The sequence below is a fragment of the Falco naumanni genome, chromosome 3 (genome assembly GCF_017639655.2).
Source record: "Falco naumanni isolate bFalNau1 chromosome 3, bFalNau1.pat, whole genome shotgun sequence".
NCBI lineage: Eukaryota > Metazoa > Chordata > Aves > Falconiformes > Falconidae > Falco > Falco naumanni.
Window position 1 is genome coordinate 15,526,233 of NC_054056.1, and position 22,831 is coordinate 15,549,063.

Below are 22,831 nucleotides of genomic sequence, written 5' to 3' on the forward strand. Positions count from 1 at the left end.
GGTGTGGGCCACTTTGGGTTTCATCTGCCTACATAGCTTGCCGTAGCAGCTTATGGGATCTTGTCTGTCTTAGTCACCGCAGAAGCAAGTCGCGGACTCCCCGGTGTGCAGGGGCACGGGTTGAAAACCACAGCCTGAGTTTAAATAGGCTGTATTGAGAGAAACGGAGAAAGGAGATTATTGCCCGAGCGCAGGCGGGGGAGCGGCGGTCTCGGGGTGTGACACTGCCTGTGCTTGTACTCGTGCCACACTTCTAACAAAATTAACCCTGATTTATATAAAACACGATTTCAGGCCTTAAAGCACAGCCTAAGTTGTTGTTACTGTGCAGAACTTCGGGCAAACAAGTGCACGGGGGATTTTAAACCAAGGGTTTGCCAAAAGGCTGCCGGTTTTGAAAGCAGCTGCAGACGGGGAAGCAGCCGCAGAGACGCAGCAGCAACCGCGGAGACGCGAGTGCCACCCGCATCACGCCCGTCATCCCCTTCCCACAGCATGGCCACGCTCGCGGATGGATCAGCTCCGTGGCAGCATCGGCTTTTGGCTGCATCTCTTAGAATATTTCCACTCTTTCCTCTGAGCTAGTGCGTTTTGCCACAGGCTTTCCTGTTGACAGTAAAGTGATCAGAAGAAGAGAATAGAGCTTAACACGGAACAGAGCCCCGGAGTGCGGAGGGTGAGGGTAGGGGAGGACAGGGAAGCACGGCACGGGTGACGGAGTGGTGGCTGGAGAGCTGCTGTTTGAAGCTGGCTGCTGGGTGGAGAAACCCGGAGCTTTCCCAACTCCCTCGCAGAGGTTATTCTCCTGGAAAATTTACAGCTCTGAGCTGATTGTTTGGCTTGGCACTGTGGTCAGGATGCTGCCTTGTAAACTTAATAATAGCTGCCCTCTTTTTAATTTGTTTGACCTTGACTACAGTAATTTATTATGTGCATTAGATCTTTTTTTTTTCTTTTTTTCTTTTTCTTTTTTTTTTTTTTTTTAATACAAACAGCACAACAACAAAGAATTTGGCTCCCTTTCCTTTCTTCCATGGTACTCTGGTTTTGAACTCCTCGGGTCTGATGGCGCACTGTGCTTCTGCAGTTGTGTGGGACGAGTTAAGAGGGTAGCATTAGAAAGACGTTTTCTCAGAAAGGAGCTTCCCCAGGTTTGTGCTGTGGCAATTTGCTTTTCCCAGTGTCTGCCCTTATATGAGCGTGGTTTGTTCCTTTTCTCCCTGGCAGCCCCTTTTGAGGAAACGCTCATTCGTATTTTCAAAAAAACCCATTGCAAACAAGCGCAATGCTCCAGAATAGCCCCAGTATTTCATGTGTCTGCTAATTGTTGTAGGTCTCCGTATCTTGGCAGAAGCCATGACACACAGAAAACTGGTTGTGTGATTTATTTTTTTTTTCTTAATGCTTAAAGTGAAAGCAATCTGCTGGCACAGCCTACCTTGGTTTCTCTCTCCTGTCACTTGCAAATTTCCTCTTTGATTGTTTGGTAGATCCTCACAGAATACTATGTTTTCTTTACAAGCCCAGCATTGGGTACAGTAATTAGACTTGCTTGAACTGCCTGATCCACAAGTCAAAATCCTTTTCTCTGTCTGTTGTAGAAGAGCACACGTTTCGCTGCGAGGACTGTGATGAACTTTTTCAGTCAAAGCTCGACCTGCGGCGACACAAGAAGTACGCCTGTAACGCTGTCAGCTCCCTGTACGAGACCCTGAATGATGAGATCAAGCAAGAAGGTCTTGGGGATGGACAGGTCTATGAGTGCAAAGACTGTGAGAGGATGTTCCCCAATAAATACAGGTACCAGAAAATGGCCAGAGCTTCCTCTGACCTGCCCCTCTCCATTCCTCCTGCGCAGTCGTGTCTGATGATGGAAAATGTAGGACTGAGGTGGGAGCTGGGTGGCTCAGGACAGCTTGAGGGATATGTCTTTCCTTTCTCCTTGGGGTTAAGCAATGTTGTTTTTAGCATCCTTCAATGTCATTAGCTGTTGGACAGCATTGGGTTTCACCTCTGTTGCATAGACTGTGATGCTTTGCGTTATTCCTTGGTAGAAGCATCCACAGATTATTGGCAATATAAAGTTTAAGTGGTTGCTTTCTGAATTCCCTCTGACTTTTCCAGGGCTGTGACAGACAGGTTGATAGACCTGGTTGGTATCTTCACAGCAACTGCTCCCATGTGATATGGTTCTGAGGGAAAAAAGTGGCATTACGTTCTGCCAGTATTTGTGTGAGGACTTTTTTAATTTGTAATTCTCGGTCATTTGAGATCAGCGGGTATAAAGAGGTGTTGTTACACCAAGAACTCTTAATGTGGTCATGAGCTCCTATTTGCTTCTGCAGAAGCAATTAAAAAAATTCTATGCCAATCAAATTTTCAGTTTTCATTTTTTTTAAAGAAAGAAAATGTTCATGAAAAAATTTTGTGTTCACCAAGCATTTTTGTAATGGAAATGTGAACAGGAAAAAAGAAGATAGCATATTCTCCTGCTGATATTTTTATTTGCAGTAATTATTCAATTGTTATTATAAGGCAACTCTAAACAAGAGTTAAACCGTTTTTACAAAGGAAAAATTATTTGGCCCAGTAAGTTTTAACTTAAAAACTGCATCTTTCAAGCATAACATGATAGTACTCCACTGCAGCTTTAAAGCAGAGATCTTTGAGATTTCTGGTTCATTTGCAATGTGAGACTCAAAGAGTTAAATCGTAGGGGTCAGCTTTAAAAAGTTGAAGGGGTTTTTTTTCATCATTTTGGGATTGTGTTTATATGCATCCTAAGCCTTCAACTCCTGGGCCATAAGTTCAAGGTTTTCTCCGCAGCATAAGGACTCGACTTTTATCTGCTTACCGGAGGCTGAAGCTCTCACATACTCATTTCAGTTGACTTCTTAGATGAGCAAACACCACAGGCAGCAAGTTACAACCTTGTGAGAACTGGCAATCCTCTGCCATGTGCTATATAAGTAGAGCAAAACCAGTGAGTTTAAAGCCAGTATAAGGTCTGTTTCATTTCAGGTAAAAAATTAAAAAGATGATGTTCACCAGCATTAGTCATTTTGAACCTAATTATGTTGTTGCTTTCAGTTCTTCTATCTACGTAAGTGAAGAAAAAAACCTGATTTAAAAAAAAACAGAGAAAGGTGAAACAGAAGGAACATTCCACTAGTTTATCCATATTGAAAAGCTTGGCTCTGGCTGTGTTGTGGGTGTTGTAGGGGTTGGTAATAGATACTGTCTGCCCGTGATAGCTGTGTAGCCGTTCTGGTAGCACAGTTTGCTATCTTTATTCCTCACCCTGTGTTTCTACGTTGTTGATTAGCTACTAGGAGGCTGCAATTCTCTTAACTTCTTTACCTGACAAGAAAAGGAGAACATCCTTTAAATGTTTTAAATATCTATGATTTCAGTGGAAGTTCCAATTCTTTTATCTCTCTGGCTGTGTTAGAAACTTTTTCCTCTTTAGCTTCCAGCACTCTGTAGTTCATATGTTAATTCAGGAAATACCCCTATGAAAAGTATGGGTCCTCTCCTCTTTGTAACATCTGTGCGTTCCTTGGCTGCCCCCGGGGGCTGGACTTCCATGGTCTCTGTTTTGCAGGGCTTAAGAGAAGCAGGAAAATTTTAAGGGGAAAAAGTCCCTTTAGTGATTACACATCCCTGTGAATAAGATGTTCAGAGTCGTCTGGCGGAGCTAATTCTGGCTGTTCAAATGATGCGGCTGAGTTAAGGTCCCAGTTTCCCTCGGGTTTTGGGGGGGAGAGGGTAGGTCAGACCAGGACTCCATCCAAGCCTTGGCTCAGCACGGGGCACGTTCCCCTTGCGAGCATCCCTGCGGTGGAGCGGAGGGCTCCGGAGCAGGCACTGCTTCTCAGTGTCGGTAGGCAGGAGGGACAAACAAATGACTTGTTCAAAGTCAGGTCAAAAACCCTGGGGAGGGCCAAGGACAGAACACCCATTTTAGAAGCCCTGTCCCGATTTGTTTTCAGGACCTCCTTCCCATTTTGATTCTTCTGAATCATCACTCTGAACTGTTACTTCACAGACCTAGTGATTAAGAAGGAGATGTGGCAGAGCATCCACCGGTCATCGGTGGGCTCAGCACAAGCATCTCGAGCCTGAGGCAGAAGCCCATGTGTGTGCTAGCATGGATTCCCAACTTTTGAGCACCCCTAGGTGATGGAGGGGCCTCTTTAAGGTATCTCCAACTGAAGGCAGATGGAAATACTCCGGAGTCACGAGCCACAGACCTGTATGCTTGGAAAATGTCTGGAGTGGTTAGAGGCTCCTGGGCTCATTGGGTGCCTTGCCTTGTAGACCATGGATTCCAAACTTTTGCGTTGGGGTTTTCTTGAGCAAATAATATAAAGTTCAGGTTTTTGACAGGGGAAAGATGTAAGTCAGCAACATGCTGATGGACTTGATGGAGCTGGGAGAGAATGTTCACCCCTGTCCCTCCCCCATCGATCTGCTGCATTTTATGTTCTCAGAAAGACACCGAAACACAGACTATATCCAGTCAGTACCTTGATGGTCTTATAATTTTTCGGAAGTTAATACAGATCAAATCAAGAGGGCCACTGGGGAACTAAAATTGAGCATTTAGCAGCTGACTAAATAAATAAATGTTTTGCTAATCCCAGTAGGCACTTGCCTCTAAACAGCCTATTAGTTTGTCCATATTTGCTCTAAATAAGCTCATAAATCACAGTTAACAGGAACATACTTTTGTATATGTATATGAAAGGTATATATTTCTTTGTACGTGTAAAAAATTTTGTAGTGTTAAGAACACCATTTCTTTAGCAAAATGAATATTGCTTCTTTAAAATCAGTGAATTGGCAGTTTGTAAGGGGCATGTTCAGGAATATGAACTATCTGACTTGAAGGAAGGAAGGGGCAGGCTGGTGGCTGCTTGGATTCATATGTAGCATTTCGCACCAAGCCCACCTGTGATGGAGCCACCTTCCACGAGGTTGTCCTTGTTCCTGGGCCAGCAAATGCCTTCAGGGCACAAAGATTGCAGTGCTAGTCAGCTGCCCATGCCGTTAGCCTTTACACTGGGAATTGCAGAGGATGCCAGTGTCAGGTCCATCCTGCTCCTCCTCGGCGCGGGCTGGTGCTGGGGTGCCTGTCGGCGTATGGTCCCGCTGGGGACCGGCTCCCCGTAGGCAGCTGCGGACAACCAGAGCAGTGCAGTCCTGTGGATGTGTCAAGGCTGGATCAGTTTCGAGGTTTCTAAATCCCTCAGGCTCTGTGGAAATGCCCAGGGGTTATCTGCTGGGAAGCTGTCCTGTACCATTTAATGAAGACTGGCAGGATTTTCCAGTAGTGTTTAGTTTTAATGCTCCTATAAAAAATACAGCCATGCTTTAAAGTTCCATAGGAACGTTTAATATCGATCTGTAGGGGATTTCAGGCAGTAGTAGATTTCACATGTTTGTCCATCAGAATTCACAGTAAGTAGGAGTATTTGTAACTCCCCTTCAGCTACGCTGACGGCAGCAAAGGACACAGTTTTTTTCCTTTGTTTCTCGGGGCTGGCCTGAGACGAGTGGGATTTCCAGCCCGCTCGGTACATTTTACAGCACTCCATCCCCAGCAGAACAGTTTCCCCGGCTCCGTCCCTGCCCCGCTGCCACTGACGGTGACCTCCGCGGAGCATCGCGCCGGGGCCGGTGGCTCAGCTGCCTGCTGCTGCGTGGGGGATAACGCAGCTCCCCACGCCTGGCTCTCAAGCCATCCCCGCCGTGGCCTTGTTTCAGCAGCCGCTTCAGTTTGCCATCATCCTCCCGGTTTGGGAGAGGCTGCCAGTTGGCAGAAGTCGCAATTGCCGAGTTAAGTAATCAAAGATGTCTGACATTTAGAAGTGAAATGTGTTTGCACCTTATCATGTTTCTTTCCAATGTTAAGTTGCTGTGTTCTGGGAAGCTGTGGGCTTTGTGCCCATGAAAACGGCAACGTGATAGTCTCAGCAGCAACAGCTAATATCTTGTCTTTCCCTGTGGGGATGCCATGGAAGTCTTGGTCACAAAGTGCTCATTTTTCCCTTTAGGAACCTGCAGGGTCAGGTCTGGCTTTACCTTCCTTTTCCCCCTTGTAAATGGACTCGGGTATTTAATAAGAAATACCATAAAACACAGTGACGTTTTGAGGCGGAATAGGGCAGCTTCCATCTGTGAAATAAATGGCAAAAAAAAGAAATCGTATTTGCCTGTCAACGTGCTGCGCACCCCCTGTTCACAAAGCCCTTTGCATTCACCCCCTGCAGCAGCAGCCGGTCCTGGCCAACCCCCCCACCCCGCCGGACCCCCCAGGCTCGCAGCCTGTTTCTCTATCACCATCTCTAATTGCTTCTCTGGGTTTCAAACCTCCCCGATATGGGGCAGGAGTTCTGTAACGGTATGTGCCTTGGCAGCGAGTGCCCGCCAGGTTGAGGCGGGCGCGGGGAGCTGGGCTCCGCTCGCCGCCAGCTGGGGGCTGCTGTGCGAGGTCAGCCTGTCTCTCTTCCCCAGCCTGGAGCAGCACATGGTAATCCACACCGAGGAGAGGGAGTACAAGTGTGACCAGTGTCCCAAGGCTTTCAACTGGAAATCCAACCTGATTCGTCACCAAATGTCTCACGACAGTGGGAAACGGTTTGAATGTGAAAACTGTGTGAAGGTACGGTGCAGGACACGGTTACCATGAGCAGCTTGGCCTGGGGGGCTGTGTGCTGGGACCTGGGGGAAGGGGTTCAGAGGATGGGTTACCCGTGCTGGTGTGGTTTGGTGCCCTGGCTTGGTGACACAGGGAGAGAGGTGTCTCAGCTGGCCCCGGCATCATGGTTTGGATGTGGAGCTCAGCCTTGCCCCGAGCCACTGGCCGTTGGGCTTTTCTCGGGTGCTGGAGAGGCTGCCGGGGCGGCGGTGACCTTGCGTGGGGCAGATGTGGGCAAGCAAACAGCTCTTAAACTGGGAGCACCACACGGTGCCGGCAGCCTGGCAGGACACAGCTCAGCCCTGCTGGGTTCATTATGTGTTTGCAGCGGGAGGTGAATACCCCGCTCTCCCAAAGCCAGGAGTGGTGGAGACATACCAAAAAAAGTAAATGCAAAAAGTCACGCTTTTGACATACGGGCTCTTCTCCCTACTGCTGTGCTTCCCCTTCCTCAAGGCGTTTTCTCTTTCAGGTGTTTACGGACCCCAGCAACCTCCAGCGGCACATCCGATCCCAGCACGTGGGCGCACGGGCACATGCCTGCCCCGACTGCGGCAAAACCTTTGCCACCTCTTCTGGCCTCAAACAACACAAGCACATTCACAGCACTGTCAAACCTTTCATATGTAAGTTGTCACGGCCATCACCGAGCTCCGGCTTTTGCTATAATTGCACGTATCCTGCAGGGCCCCCCAGTACTAGCTGTCCCTCTGTGAGCAGCCGCTGTAATTTTATAGGTCAGAGCACAAGATGAAATTCCGCAGCAATTCCCCACCCACCCCCCCTTTTTTTTTTTTTATGCTCCCTGTTTTTTCAGTAAACATCCATGGCAGTTTTTGACTTTCTTGACAAGTTAAAAGCTGAGTCTCTCAGCAGTCCTAGCGATGCCATTTTCTCATATCTTTTCTTTCTCTCGTCTTTTTTTCCTTAATAATTTTGGAATGTTCATGTTGGTGACATAAATAAATAGCTGACATGGCCTGATCGAAATGTTTTTCAGGGGTGCCTCAAATCCTGTAGCCATTGTAAAGAATTTGGAATAGTCACAGAGACAAGAGGAAGGTGTTTTTTAAAGAGTTTTTGCCTTCTTTATTTACTGCATGTTTCATCTAGATAATGCTTGGAAGCCAAATAAATAGCAGATTAACTGTGTCCTTAGTGCTCTCTTTAGTGGAATATTTCTCATTTCCCTTGAGAGCCATTCATCTCATTTCTTGTCGTTCTTGGGGTAGTATATTTTTTTAATTGACACAGCACCTATTGGGTTTTGATAACTGTGCAGAAAAGTGGATTGTGTCACAACAAAGCTATAGAAACTTTCGGGACTGCTTCCTGGCACTCTTCAGACAGCGTAGCTCAAGCACAGGACAGGATCTGTGTTTGATTCCAGGCTTTGATGTTACGGTAGGGAAGCCACTGAACCCACTCCTGCCTTTTTTTCCCTGTTGGTATAATGGGAACAGTATGCAAGAGTATCCTGGGAGACTCGTTTCATTAACGTGTTCTGAGATAATCAGATGGGTGTCAGTGGAGGAAGAAAAAATACTCTTATTGCTCATTTTGATGCAATCTTTCATTTGATGACGGGCACATGAAAGAGATAATTGGAATCTCATAGTATCGCTGCAGGGAGATGAATGATTTCTTCTCATAATCTCCTCACTCTCACCTCATAAGAATTAGGGAGTTGTCAGTCTAAATCAGTGTGTGAAACAACTGGAGGCTGATCCTGCCTAGCTCAGATGTGCCAGGTGGAGTCACATGCCTGAGTATGGAATCCATTAGCCACTTCAGGGAAGCCGTGAGGCAGGATTCGCTGGAGTTTTTCTTTCCTATTCCATGGAAGAGAAGGATTTGGGGTGAGGGGAGGGGGTGTGTGTGTTTGTTTTTCACAATATTATACTCGTCATTAAAAAAACCCTGAACCCATAACTATTACTGCAGAATACAGGATGGCGAGAGGGGACATCACATGCAGGGTTACTGAATCATTCTCTAACTGGAGATTTCACCAAGTGTTTTCCAGTTTTCCCTGTTTTAGAATGATGATGTCTGCTGTCGTATCCGTAGCACTTTCCTTTAGGGAATTTTGTGCAGCATCATCTATATCTAGCACTCATCCTGGCGTGGAAAAGAGAAAAACAGAACCTGATTCCCTTGGCAGACTTGGCTTTCGTTATCCTTAGTCTTCTCATAAAGTTTTGCTACATGGGAACAGTATAACTTCTTTTTTGTAATATTGCGAATGCATACAATAAAAATAGTGCATCCACCACAAGCAGAGTGTTGAGCCAGTGAAAACTCAGAAAAGAGCACTCAGTTGTGGTAGAATCTGCTTAAGCAGATGAGCTATTTGTTATAAACTTGTGCATATCTTCTAAACCACAATATAGCATCCCTTGGCACATGGCAGGGGAGATGATTAAAATTAGAAAGAGGTAGTTTTGTTCTGGGAAGAAAAATAGACAAGCATCTTTTAAAGAAATCCACCCAAATGTGACATGTATTCAGATATTACTAGTAATTGGAGAGGGAGCTTACTCGCGGTATCTTTACACGTGGAAGTATTTGCACCTGCCTGTTTGTTTGGACACACTCGGTCGCTCCCGCAACCCTAAAGGTTTTAAATATAAAAAAATATTTAAAATGTATTTTTTAAAATATATTAAAATATTTAAAATTTATAAAAATATATATTAAAAATATTTTTTTAAAAAAATAGACGAGCGGGACAAGAAAAATACTCACCCATCCTGGGACCGAGGGTATCAAACCTGAGAGGCAGCCGTGACCCGGCTGCGCTGGGTTCAGCTTGCCATGCCTGGGGGGATGCGGCACTTGGCATCCCGCTGAGGGTCCCGTGGCCAGCGCATCCCTGGTGATGGCAAAGCACAGGAGCAGCCCGCAAGGACAGAAGGAGTTTGTGGGACTTGTGCGTTACGTGGCTGCTGGCGTATCCTTCTGCTTAAATTTCTATAGGAACGGGGATTGTTGCATCTAATGGACTGTTAGCTTTATAGAAAATAAATCGAGTAGTGTTCCCATGAAGAGTTCTGTTTAGATGCTCTTCTAAGAAAACATTTTAAAATGAAGTAAATAACTTAAAGAAACCCTTTCTTTGAAGGTCTGAATAGCTGAATTAGTACACCTAACAGCCATAATGCTGTACGGCTGCAATAACAGTAGTTCAGAAGACCTGGAACAAGGTTTTAAGGTGTGATGGCCAAAAACTAGGGGTGGCTTTAGCATGCTCATTTGAACACGCTGTTAGTCAAACCCTGAAACTCTTGTGGTGACTTTCTAGTTCTCCTCCTTCTGTGCTTCCTTTGCAGCTCCTGTATCTGGGTCCAGAGCAGAAAGGCTGAAATACTGTGAGGAAAGATGGCTCATGCTAAATTCCTAGTGCAGTCAGAAACCAGACCCAGCAGGCCCTTCAGTGACAACCCACTGAATTTTGGGATGTTAATTCGAACACAAATGTCAAATTTATTAAATTTTAATAATCTTTGCTCTGGATTTTGATAGAAGGGGCTTCCCCTTATATTTTCAGAGCTGAAATAACTCAGCTGACAAACATTTGATATTCAAACGCTGCTGTAAATCCTAAAGATTTAGGGGGAAATACAGGGAAAGTCGGGCTTGCAGGTACCTGTCAGTAAAAGCTGGGAGGAAGGAGGGAAGGACCGCTCCGTCATGGAGCTGGAGGACTGGGTATCGGGGGGGTGGGCCCTTGCCTGCCCATCTCCGAGCGATCCCCTTTCCCTCTGTTTGTCCCAGTTTCCATGTTTACAAAAAGGTGGTAACAGCAGTTCTCCAGTGAAAGCAGCGTGTTAATTCACTAAGTAGAATTTATTCCCATGTTGAAAGAGGCATCAGATAATAAAAAGTTATGGTGTTTTCATACACAGAAGAGTTTGGGTGGGATTTTTTTCTTCCTTTGCCCTGTTCCTTCCACACCAGCAAAGGCTGCAGGTGAAAGGGGTCATAAAAATTCACATTTTGAAAGCTTAGTATTTACAGGTCGTTAAAGAAAACACCGGTGTAGCGTTAACTTAGCATTGCTAGGGTGTCTTACTAATTTAACGACTACAAGATCTCACCCCGCTTCTAGCTGAACCGAGGCCTGGCTGGCAAAGTATTTATAGAACATCCCTATGGAGTGGTTACTTACTATTAATGGCATTAAAGAAAGGGTACGTTTGATTAAATGAGGCAAAATTCTTCTCCCTTCAGCCTTCAGCGCTTCCTGCCATGCCAGGACTACAGGGAAAGCAGGCTAGCTAATATGAATCGGTATTATCATTAAAACACATAATTATCTTCATGGGAAATTCCAAAAAATACTTGGAACAGGAGTAGTGCATCCCCTCAGACGTAGAAGGTGGCTTGTTGAGAGGGTTGTGGAGGGGAAGGGTGGTGTCACCTTGCCGTGGTGGCAGCTGGACGGGCGATGCCTGGGCTTCCAGTGGTGCTTTGCTCTGTCTGCTGCTCCTTCAGCCTGCTCCCCATCCTGGCTCTCCCACTGCCACGGCTCCCAGGCTGCCCCTTCCTTTCCTGAGCGTAGCCAGGATCGCGGCTCGGGGGGGCTGACCCCCGTACGAATGCTGGGAGAGGGAGACAGCTTTTCCCGTGGACCAAGGGGACCTGATGGGCTCAGGAGCCTGGTTTTATATGGGGGGAGCTGAACCCCAAAGAGACTAAGCGGTGTGCTGAAGGCTGCAGAGGGAAGCGCCAGCGGGAGGGATGCGGAGGCGAGTTTCCAGGGGTCCAGGCTCTGGCTGCCATTTACCTCCTCGCCCTTGGGGGAAGGGACATTTCAGGGGTAGGGGTGGGGGATGCTGCTGAAGCGCCTGCTGAGCTCCCTGCCATTTGCTGTTAATTTCATATCGCTTTTGTTGTTGGTTTCTGTTGATGCTTTAGGTGAGGTCTGTCACAAATCCTACACGCAGTTCTCCAACCTCTGCCGTCACAAGCGGATGCATGCGGACTGTCGCACCCAGATCAAGTGCAAGGACTGCGGCCAGATGTTCAGCACTACCTCCTCCCTCAACAAGCACCGGCGCTTCTGCGAGGGCAAGAACCATTACAACCCGGGGGGGATTTTTGCCCCTGGCCTCCCCCTAACGCCCACTTCCATGATGGACAAATCCAAGCCCTCTCCCAACCTTAATCACACCAGCCTGGGATTTAATGATTATTTTCCATCCCGCCCGCACCCGGGGGGGCTTCCGTTCTCACCTGCCCCCCCAGCATTTCCTGCCCTCACTCCAGGATTCCCAGGGATTTTCCCACCGTCTCTATACCCCAGGCCCCCCTTGTTACCACCCACGCAACTGCTCAAAAGCCCCCTCAACCACACTCCCGACGCAAAGCTCCCAAGCCCCCTTGGGAACCCAGCGCTTCCTCTGATCTCTGCAGTGAGCAACAGCAACCAGCCCACCTCAGGGGAGGAGAAATGTGAGAGCAGCCTGGAAAACTCCTACCTGGAGAAGCTAAAAGCCAGGAACAGTGACATGTCCGACGGCAGTGACTTTGAGGACGTCAATACAACCACAGGCACAGATCTGGACACCACTACCGGCACCGGTTCTGACCTGGACAGTGACGCAGAGAGTGACAGGGACAAAACGAAAGAAAAGAGCAAACAAATGGAGAGCAAGCCAGATTTTGTCAGCAGCTCTGTGTCTGCAAGCTCCACCAACAACACGAGTGAGATCCCTCTCTTCTATTCTCAGCATTCCTTCTTTCCTCCCCCCGAAGAGCACCTGCTGCCTACCACGGGAGCAGCCAATGACTCCATTAAAGCTATTGCCTCCATTGCAGAGAAGTATTTTGGGCCTGGCTTTATGGGGATGCAGGAGAAAAAGATGGGTTCGCTCCCGTATCATTCCATGTTCCCTTTTCAGTTCCTCCCCAATTTCCCCCATTCACTCTACCCTTTCACGGAGCGGACCCTCAATCACAACTTGCTGGTCAAGGCAGAACCAAAGTCACCCAGGGACCTCCACAAAGTAGGCAGCACCAGCTCGGAGTCACCCTTCGATCTCACCACAAAGCCAAAAGAGATGAAGCCAATCTTGCCGCCACCTAAGGTCCTGCCAGCCCCGTCCTCAGGGGAAGAACAGCCGCTGGACCTGAGCATCGGCAACCGCATCCGAGCCAGTCAGAACGGAGGGAGAGAGCCACGGAAAAACCACATTTATGGGGAGAGGAAGCTAATGGCAAGTGAAGTCTTACCCAAGATTTCCCAGTCTCAACTGCCTCAGCAGCCATCCCTGCACTATGCTAAGCCATCACCCTTTTTCATGGACCCCATATACAGGTATTAACATACCCTGCCTTAAGCGTTTCCTCTAACGAGCTAATTTTCTAGCTGACGTGGCAACTGGATGCAGATTGGGATGTAGGTTGTTTAAAGAGGGCAGCGACACTCTGCTGCAGTTGGTTGTACTTCTCTGTCCTTTGTCACAGCACGTTGAATTTTCTGGATTGAAAGGGCTGAATAATTGGAAGGGGCACTCATAATCAATATGTATAAAGAACACATCCTTATTTTGATAAAGAAGAAACTTGACCTATTTAAGGACTCTCCCACGAGCCAACGCTAAGATGGCACTTCTGCTGGGGAAATTCCAGAGGTTTGATTCGATAAGAATGCAGAGTTCAGATGCCTCGGAGCCCAGGCTCTCATGGCTTGGGAATGAGTCAGGAGCCCTGGGAGCCTGGAAATGCAGCTCTCCCACTGACTTACTTGATGGCCTTTTGTGAGCCACTTCACCTTTCTACCCATCCCCCCTTTCCACTTTTTCTTTCCAATTCCTTTTCTTAGAGATTTTCAGTTCATAGGAGCTTGCTGCGGTGGACCCAGACCTTTGAAACATTTGTAGGTCTGGAGTAACAAGTCGTGTGTCAGTACACGGTGGCGTGTGGTTATCTGGATCTCTCCCAGACATGTTTCTTGCAGGCTTAATATCCCTTAGAAGATAACAAGGGTTTTGTAGTTTCACTTGAAACGGCTGGGTTTTGGGGAAGGCTTTTTTATGTCATGCCTAGAATAAGCCGGACACGAAAGGCATGTGTAAAGCAGACGGGATGGAGTTAGCTAAACACCAGTTAAACTTCCAGAAGGCATGAGTTCCAAAGAAGATACAAAGGGAAGACTTAAGTATTTTGTCATTTTAGAGCTTTGTATAACACCTGCTTGTAAAGGAAGGTTATTTTAAGCTTTACGGTGAGGGCATCAGTAAGTTTGTCTATTCCCCATCCAGGCACTGGCACTACCCTTGTTATTGTCCTGCGGGGGGTGAGAGCTGTTTGTTGCATAGCGAATACCGTTTGCTTGTTTTTAGCAAAGTGTGCGCTTGTTTTTAGCAAATACCGTTTGCTTGTTTTTTAGCAAAGTCTGTGCTTGTTTTTAGCAAAGTCTGTGCTTGTTTTTAGCAAAGTCCATGCTTATTTTTTAGCAAAGTCCGTGCTTGTTTTTAGCAAAGTCTGTGCTTGTTTTCAGCAATGTCCATGTTTGTTTTTAGCAAAATCCAGCGGAAAGAGGTGTCCTGAACCAGTCTGATGTAGTCGTTAACATGGCAGTTTGTTCTCCCATAGGATAGGATGCTTCATAACACCCATTTTGGTACATGGGTTCGGCCCCAAGGGCTCCTGGACCCCGTTGCTAATTAAACAGCCGGTTCCTGGCAGCGGGTGGCCTGTGCTTGTGTGAGTGGCGTGAGATGCGAGCGGCGAGATGTGCCGCAGGGTTGTGTGGGGAGCCTAGTGCTAACCCAGCCTGCTGGAAGTTAATGGATGTGCTGCAGAAGCTGGTGTTTCCTTAGCACTGGAAGGACTCCTAGTCACCACAGAGCGATTATGTCAGCGCCGGGATGGTTCCTTGAGCGTTCAAAGGGCTGCGAACAACAACGGGGTGGCGTGGCCTTCGCCGCCGGCTGGCAAAGCGGGCCAGGAGAACAGCACCTATGTCACTGCCTTGCCGCTATTGTACAGTTGATAACTGTGGGAAAAAATGATGTCAATGTCTAGCCAGGCCAAAGAACTGTCAGCTGAGATGAGGATTAGTGAGCCCTCGTTGCTCGCTATTAAGAAAGCGTCTCTCGCTTTGCCAGCACTCTCGGGGTTGATGCTGTGTTGCTTGCTTGCATGCTTACCATCTGTGATGGAAACGGCTGCATCACAACCCGGGATATGTAATGTATTCTGTCTGCAACCCACCATGGTCATCTCCTCCTGGAAAAATAAGTAATGATGTAAATAGTCCGGCATTTATTTTTGTAAAAAGTACTTCTGGAAAAAAAATAAATAAATGGGATAGAAAGGCAAAAGCTTCGAGTTAGCTTAGGATCCTGCCACCTCTGGGCATTCTCAGTAGGAATGTTAAAATAACATGGGTTGAAAAAGCCGTTGCCAATTAAAATAGCAGCCTCGGGAAAACCGTAAAGGTCCCGAAGGCAGATGGAAGTGAAGGATGGGGGCATCGTTTGTTGCATTCCATGGGATGCATATAGTTTTAGTAATATATTAAAATAGAAAGTCAGTGGTGGAGTTGCTTGCGAATCAGACTTCTGATGTAATGAGCTAAACAGCAGAGCTTCCAAGTCCCAGCTTAAAAAATATGGAAATATTTTGTTTCTAAACTTCTCTTTATCAGACTCTCTCACATCATTTGGCTCCTTCATTTTTCTCCCAAAGGCCACTTAAATCCTTGACATTTTCTCCTGGTGATATAATTTAATGCAGCCAGACAGCCTGAAATCAATGCAGTTTTTAGCTCAGCCTTGTTAAGGTAACGTTCTCAGGCACTGGGCTGAAAAGATCAGCTTAATCCTCTGCTCGCCGCGGAATTCAGCTCTGACGAGGAAGTTTGTACGTTGGTTGTGTTCTCGTTACCCGGCACCGGGAGATGGGAAAGCTGCTCGAAACACCGTCACTTCACTGAGGTCTTACGTTTCTGATGCCGGTGGGGCTGCCCGTGGGGCCACCAGGGCCAGGGGACATTCCCTGGGGCACCCAATGCTTCGCGGGTCGGGCTGGTGCTGGCAGCGCTGGGCTCTTTCACCGTCTGCCAGCGACTTTTGACGTGTTGTTTTACAGATTGTCGCTTTTCTAAAAACTCGTGCCCGTAAAAACACGCACCTTCCAAGGCGCAGCGATTCTGACTGCATTTCAAACCCAGCTCTTCTCTTTTCTTCTACCCAAGAAAAATGAAATGCAGATTAAGTACAGTTCGCTAAATAGCACGCTGCATGACTCTTCTTTTAAACTCTTCGGTAATTTGATCCACACACCAATCAGCTGAAATGCAGCAAAATAATTTGCTCTCATTTATGCTGGACTAATGTAGTTAAAATTACTTACTATTGGATTTCTGCTAGTTTAGCTGAGATGGACTCTATTCCAGTAATTTAAAGATGCAGCTGCATTTATTTGAGTTACTTTCATAACACTTTTTTTTTTCCCACAGAGGACATTTAGGTTTCTCCTTTTGGTGGTTCCATACCATGTTTTCCCTGCAAGTAGAATATTTGGTGAAAGTGAAGCCAATTGTTTTCAAACCCAGGAGCCTAACTATAGATCGTTCCTCCATAGCAAGGTGCTTAAGCATGGGATGTTCGAATGGACCAGAGCGACATCGGAGGAACTCGGGTTCCTAAGTCACTTCAGAAATCTCCCACCAGTTCCTAACTTTTTAAATTGTTGTCCGTATATGCTTGCCAAAGAAACTCAATGCAAATTATATCTCAGCTGCAAGGGAGGAAATAAATATGAAACACCTAGTGATTTCAGCACACTTGGGGCTGCAAAGTCTGGCCCCGTGTTAACTCTTAAGGTAAACTCTTGAAGACAGTTTTTTTCCATGCAGTGGCTGCCTGCTGTGGACTCTAGAGCTTCTCCCACTTAAATGCTGCTTTTTCTGTAAATGTAGGTTTTTTCATGATGTTTCACAACAGCAGAGGCTTATAAACCGCTACAGCAGAGGCATTAGCTCTCACATAGAAAGATCAAAATGATTTCTTAGTCGTCAGTCTGTTGACAGCTAAAAAAATATCACCCAAAGGAGGGGATCCAGTGCCTGTAGTGGGGTAACTTGCGGGTCATAATTTGTAGTATCCAGTAGAAGGGGAAGAAGGATGTTTGTGTCAGGAGGAGAACAGCGAGAACTGAAACACCTCGGCAAATGTTTTGGCTCTGTCTTTGCTGCCTGTAGCCCTGTAAGGTATGTAACCCTCTGTGTTGTTGTCCAGCAGGGTGGAGAAGCGGAAGGTGACAGACCCTGTGGGTGCCCTAAAGGAGAAGTACCTGCGACCCTCCCCGCTGCTTTTTCACCCCCAGGTAAAAGCAGTGACGTTCGTATGCGGTGTTGGTTGAATGCCAAGAAATTTGAGGTGGGGCTGGTACCGACAGGTCGCTTGGATCAGACTTTCTCACCCAAGAGCCCAACTGGAAGCTCCACTACTTTCCGCCAGTTACTTTCAGATACTTTTAATGTCATACCTGGTTTGAGGATGCTGGTAGTTGTGCCTTGCTGTTTCTTTTGCATTAGCAAAACAGGGGTGAGGTCTGGACAGCGCATATGGTCGCCAATTTCCCCTTGCCCGTGCCAGAGTGCCTACGGAATTTTTCCATTGGGAACACCTGGTGCAGTTACCCGCAGCAGTGCAAAGTGGGGGACCGTCTGGCATCCGAGCAGTAGCATTTTATACCTGTCTGAGGGTCCCTTACGTCATCTAGAAGGTGTGAAATTGCAGGGCAGGGGAGAATGGGGGTTCAGTTCTGCCTGCTCCAAAAGGTGACGGGACACCTGACGGAGAACTTGTATTCTCCTTCCTGCCCAGCTGCTTTAGGCTCTGTTCCTCTGACAACTCATGGATATTTGCTCCCTCTGCATCTCCTTCAGGTCTGAGTCACTGCAGAGCGATGGGAAATGCTGCAGGACAGCTTTCCCATTTTGCTGGGCTGGGAATGCCAGCCCATCAGCCCGCAGAGCAGACAGACCAGGCTTTTACCCCAGGGCATTTGAAAGGCGCAACTAAGTCCAGTGCAACCAAGACTGTTCATGGGAACCAACCCCAGTTTCCAAAACCCCTCATGAGCAACAGACGAACTCTCCGAGCAGTGATATTACTCTTTGCCCTTAGGATTCCCTGCTCCAGAAGGATCACGCAGCGAGTCCTGCCACACGCTGCCTGACATCCTCTCCCGTGTGATGGTCGCCAGCTATCCTCCATCTCCTGCTGCGAGCGCATGCTGGGAGCTGAGCAATGTGGTCCTTATTGTACTCTCCTTTATATTCACATGCATTGTTCTCCTCTGATAATGTTTCCCACCTTAGATAAATAACTTGCAGGTTTGTGAAAGCTGGGTCCTGGTTGCTTTCACAGCTAAACTTAGTTCCCTCATTGTTTCGCATCAGCCTCAGAGTTTGGTTAATAACTTCCCCTGATTTTTCCTTCATACAGGCTGGATAATGTGACAGGCTGGCCAGGAACATCCTGTGTTTGTGTGAGTTAGAATAGTAGGGATATCTGCCTGTAAAGAATCTGATAGCAGGGAGGAGCTAGTGTGGCAAAGCAACCCAACAAGATGATGAGAAACGTACAGACCCCGAGTAGGAGCAAGCATTGGGTGGAAGCTTATTAACATTGTTCCTGAAATCCTGACCACGTCCTCTTCCCATGGCAATGAAAAGATGTGGAAGGTCTGGTTATCTCTAATAGCTTATCACACAGAATAGCCTAAAATTTACAATCACTCAAGCCCGAAACTTCCTGGTAACTGTTTTTTAATAAAGCGGGTCGCTGTGTAAAGATCACTTGGTCTAGCGAGTTGCTGTTCCCGTGCTATGAAATCGGTCAGGTATTTCAAATACGGTGAACGAAGACGGGTCATTTGTTCAGGAGCATGTGAGATTTGTACTACCAGATGCCCAGCTGTTATCGTGGATCTTTTCCTAAGAAATCGTATTTTCAGGGCCTCGTGCTTCTGCCATCCTCATTTGGACGAGCGTTCACATGCCGGCTCAGCCAGAGGCATGCTCCGCGTGTGTTTCTTTCACTCTAAACACAAGTCTGGTCTCAGCCTTTTCTTCTGTGAACAGTTCTCCAGCTCTCCTGAGGGCCCTGGGTGGGATGTGATGAAGCCAAAAGATGTGATACGACTGAGCATTCGGAAGATGCTTTCTCTCTCAAACTTAATTGCAGGCAACTTTTATTTCTGAGCCAGTCGTCGACAGTAGTTTCTCTGCTCTGATGGGAGTTATTCCTATATCATCGATTTTAAATGAAACTCTGGACAACATTAACAAATGGTGTAACTTTTTGATAACTCAATGGAAAACCTTTTCTCACCTGTTAAGTTTCTTTTCTTCTCCCCTTCTTTTTTATTATAACCAGGCAGTTGTTCCCTAAATAGCAAAGTGCCTTTACCACTATGGCCGGTGTTTAGAATTTTAAAATAAGCCTACGGCTATCAAGCCAGCAAACATCTCTGACTAAGTGCCTAAAGAACAGGGCACAACAAAAGATATCTCCAGGTACTCCAGCAAAGGGCTGAGTGGCATAGCTCTGAAAGATCCGGATAGCATTTTAACATGATGGTTTTGTTACATGACTGGCAGCTGGGGCAGAGCTTTTGCTGTAAATGATCAAGTAACCTTTTCAAGTGGCTGGCGCTAAGTATTACTTACTATTTATCATGGGCTGGGAGCCTCCAACTAAGGGGCTGTGGATCTATTATTGGGAAATGGGTTTTACTACTCCTCTTTTTTACAGCTTATGAATGGTTGTCAGCCTTCCACAATGTATTCTTTGGTGATTAAGACAACTTTTTTTTATAGTCATACATTTTAAACAATATCTTGGCTCTCTTCCCCCCCGCCCCCCCCCCCCCCCCCCCCCGCCCCCGAGCCCAGTTTAATAAAGTGTAAACGTGCAAAAGGTCAGCCCTTCCTGTACAATAGAGCATCTAGTTTTGATATATGGCTTCCTACCGCCTTCCGCTCGCTCGCTGTCGCCCCAGCGCTCGGGCTGCCTCTCCATTCAGGCTCCCACTCCCCCCAATGCTCCCTTCGTTCCCGATGATGTCATCTGCAGCGAGGAGGCAGCTTTATTGCTGCCTTGTTTGTTTTATCCGTGTTTTCTGCTTGGTATCTTAAAAGTGCTCTCAAGAGTGCATAAAATTGAATGTTGGAGATGTCAGCGTAGTCCTCGAAGTTGCATTTCTCTCTTGGATTTGGATTTCCTGCTTTGCTCTAATGAAAGTAAAAGTGGTTTTCTTTAGGTAGGATTTTTATGCTTTTTTTTTTTTTTTTTTTATTTACCCTTCCCCTGTATCTCCAGGTTTTTCCCTTTCTCCCTTTTTCTGGTGTGGCATTTAATCCAGTGTTTATGTGAGAACATGGCCATTGCAGTCTCGTGCAAACCAAAGCCGATAAAGGCACCCAGAAAGGTTTTGTTCAGTGCCTGCCGCCCCCCGCCCGCTCAGCGTGGAGCTTGTGGTCCTCCTGACCGTAACTCATCCAGCCACAGCTCACACAGAGCATTTTGGCTGGAATTCCCTTTCGCTCCAGGAAGCCCAGCCACCTCCCACCCATCCTTCCATCACCTTTACTGGCTTCTGAACCTTTCTTCCATATAATTAAAACATTGGCCTCTTCACCCAGCAAACTCTCTGTGCACCCCCTCCATCCTGCATCTGAGCTTAACTCCTCCTCTTCCCCAGCTGCTCCCTCCTTACCCCTCCAGCCTCTCCTCTGTCCCAGCTCCCTGATCCACGGTCACGCATCCCCCTGGGCTCCCTCCCACTCCAGCCAGGATTCTTCTGCCCCAAACTTCCCTGCCTTCTCCAAGCAGGACTGGGCTGCCTGCCCTGCCCGCAGCTCATGTCCCGTCCCTCCGTGCCTGTGCCAAGGTAGCGGGTGCCGGAGGAGAGCCCAAACCTCCTCATGATCCAGGACTTTTGTTCTTTGTTTGAGAGGGGGGGGGTTGGGCGGTGAGTTTTACATCCAGCAGTTGACCACGGTGCCTGATAGTGTCAGCCCTGGGAAGAGGGAAGCCAGGAGTATTCTGAGATAATTTTTAATCTGGAATGCTGAAAGTAAGCCCATGCACATTGCAGGAGGTGAACAAGTGCCCCGTTTCTGAGCTATGATGCTTCCTGCACGGCTTTGCCAGTTGTATCTTTTCTGGTTTCTCTGAGCCTGACACGCTATTTCTGTCTTTCCCGGCTGGATTTGGTGGCTCCATTTCACACGGAGCAGCTAGCTTCTGACAGTAAGTGCAAACATCAGCAACGGGCTTTGACCAACACACCAGGGGTAAAAGACATGTTTTTATGCATCAGATACTGTTCTTCCTGTGGATTTTTATGACGTGAGATCTTGCCTTGTACTTGTAGATGTCAGCCATAGAAACAATGACAGAGAAACTGGAGAGTTTTGCAGCCATGAAGGCAGACAGCGGCGCTTCCCTGCAGCCCCTTCCACATCACCCCTTCAACTTCCGATCTCCGCCGCCCACGCTGTCCGACCCCATCCTGCGCAAGGGCAAGGAGCGTTACACCTGCAGGTAAGGGCCTGTGCACCCCCGGCTGTACCCCCGGCTGTACCCCCAGATCTCCCCTTGTTGCAGCAGCCCTGGGAAGATGCCACCACAGCTGGGATGCTGCACCAGGCACCGGCATGTGACATCTCTATGTCTCGGCAAGGGTGGGAGTTAAAACAAGAAGCGGCAGAATTAGAACAGAGCTTTCTGATGACTAATTCGCTCTGAAATAGCTTGTTTTGTCTGGTAGAAAAATCAGCATCTTCTATTTTCTTTGTAATTTTGAATAACCTTGAGAGCAGATCTGGAGATTCTCAAGCAAACAGAATTTGCCAAGCCAAGTCTCCTGTGCGTGGTAGCAAACGCCCCAGTTCTCAGCGCGAGTGTAACCTCAGCTGTGTCCAGTCCCAGCTATGCAAAATAATGGAATTTAAAAACCAGCATACAGTAAACAGCTTTTTCAAACACAACTGTATTCACATCGATACTTACATATCCACTGCAGCTCTAAGAGCTCGTGTTGGAGCAGATCACTGGGGAATAAAAACCGTTATCTGCTTGCACAGTTACCTGCAGCTACTAGAGGTGGCTCCCACTGCATTTTTCTTGGGTGCAGTAAGGGGGTACGTATTTTGTTTGATGGATCTCTTATGTTCAATTTGCCACAAAAGCTGTGGGTTCAAATTCATTGGATAGTTAGAAATTTGAGGTTTCTACCTGCAATAGGAACTAAGCACGTTTAGATATGCACTCACAAGGTAACGTTTGGATTTTTATTATTGATGAACGCCCACCTTAACCGTTCATCTTCAGGACATCTGAAGGTGCTGAATGTCTCTGAAATTAAGAAAGTCTGCTCATGCATTCCTTCTGTAACAGTAAGCATCAGCTTTTAGAGTCACAGACTGTAAGCCTTCATCCTTAATATTTTATTTCCCTATTATTATTATTATTATTATTATTATTTATATCTCACTTCCTTTTGAGTTTACTGTGAATCAGATTTATTGTGGAATGCAGTTCATTCTCTTTATTTCATTTCATATTGCTGCATTTCCTTATTCTAAGCAGACGGTCAGACTCGCAGCAGCATACCCCAGTAACAGAAACACAGTGCTGCAGCGTTTAACCAGAAGAAAATTCTGTGAATTCCGGGAAGGACGATCAGGATTATCTATGCTAAGCAACTAAACAGGGCTGTGAAGGAGATCCATAAAAATCTCAAGCGACAAACAATATGAAATGGCAGTGACTAAAGAGTCTTGGTCATGGTGGTACGGAGCACAGTGCCTGGGTGGCAGGTGCAGACAAGCAGGAGGTTCTGTCGCACGACACACAGTTCAGTGGAGGAACTCATGGCCATAGGAGGCTGTGGATGTCCAACGCGTACGTGCGTTCAAAAAGCTTTTAGGAAAATAGATGGAAGAAACTCAGCGAAAGGGTATCATCGAGAACGGGTATCTTCAACCATAGGCTCAGGAGGATCTTCAACTTCAGATGGAAGCTGGGAGAGTATCTTGGGGATGGGTCGCTACATCCTTGCTGTGCTCCGATGGACTTGCCCAGGCCTCCAAGACGA

The 22,831-nt window shown here is 47.1% G+C and overlaps 1 protein-coding gene across 1 annotated transcript in view; it reads left to right on the top strand.

The window, feature by feature from the left end:
* Positions 1-22,831, top strand: part of PRDM16 (PR/SET domain 16) — a 53,485-nt gene that overhangs the window by 15,216 nt on the left and 15,438 nt on the right. The window contains exons 4-9 of the mRNA XM_040585695.1: positions 1,602-1,800; positions 6,520-6,667; positions 7,176-7,329; positions 11,624-13,025; positions 16,957-17,044; positions 21,107-21,276. Of these exons, the coding sequence (XP_040441629.1) occupies positions 1,602-1,800; positions 6,520-6,667; positions 7,176-7,329; positions 11,624-13,025; positions 16,957-17,044; positions 21,107-21,276 (2,161 nt within the window). The remainder of the gene's footprint in view (positions 1-1,601; positions 1,801-6,519; positions 6,668-7,175; positions 7,330-11,623; positions 13,026-16,956; positions 17,045-21,106; positions 21,277-22,831) is intronic.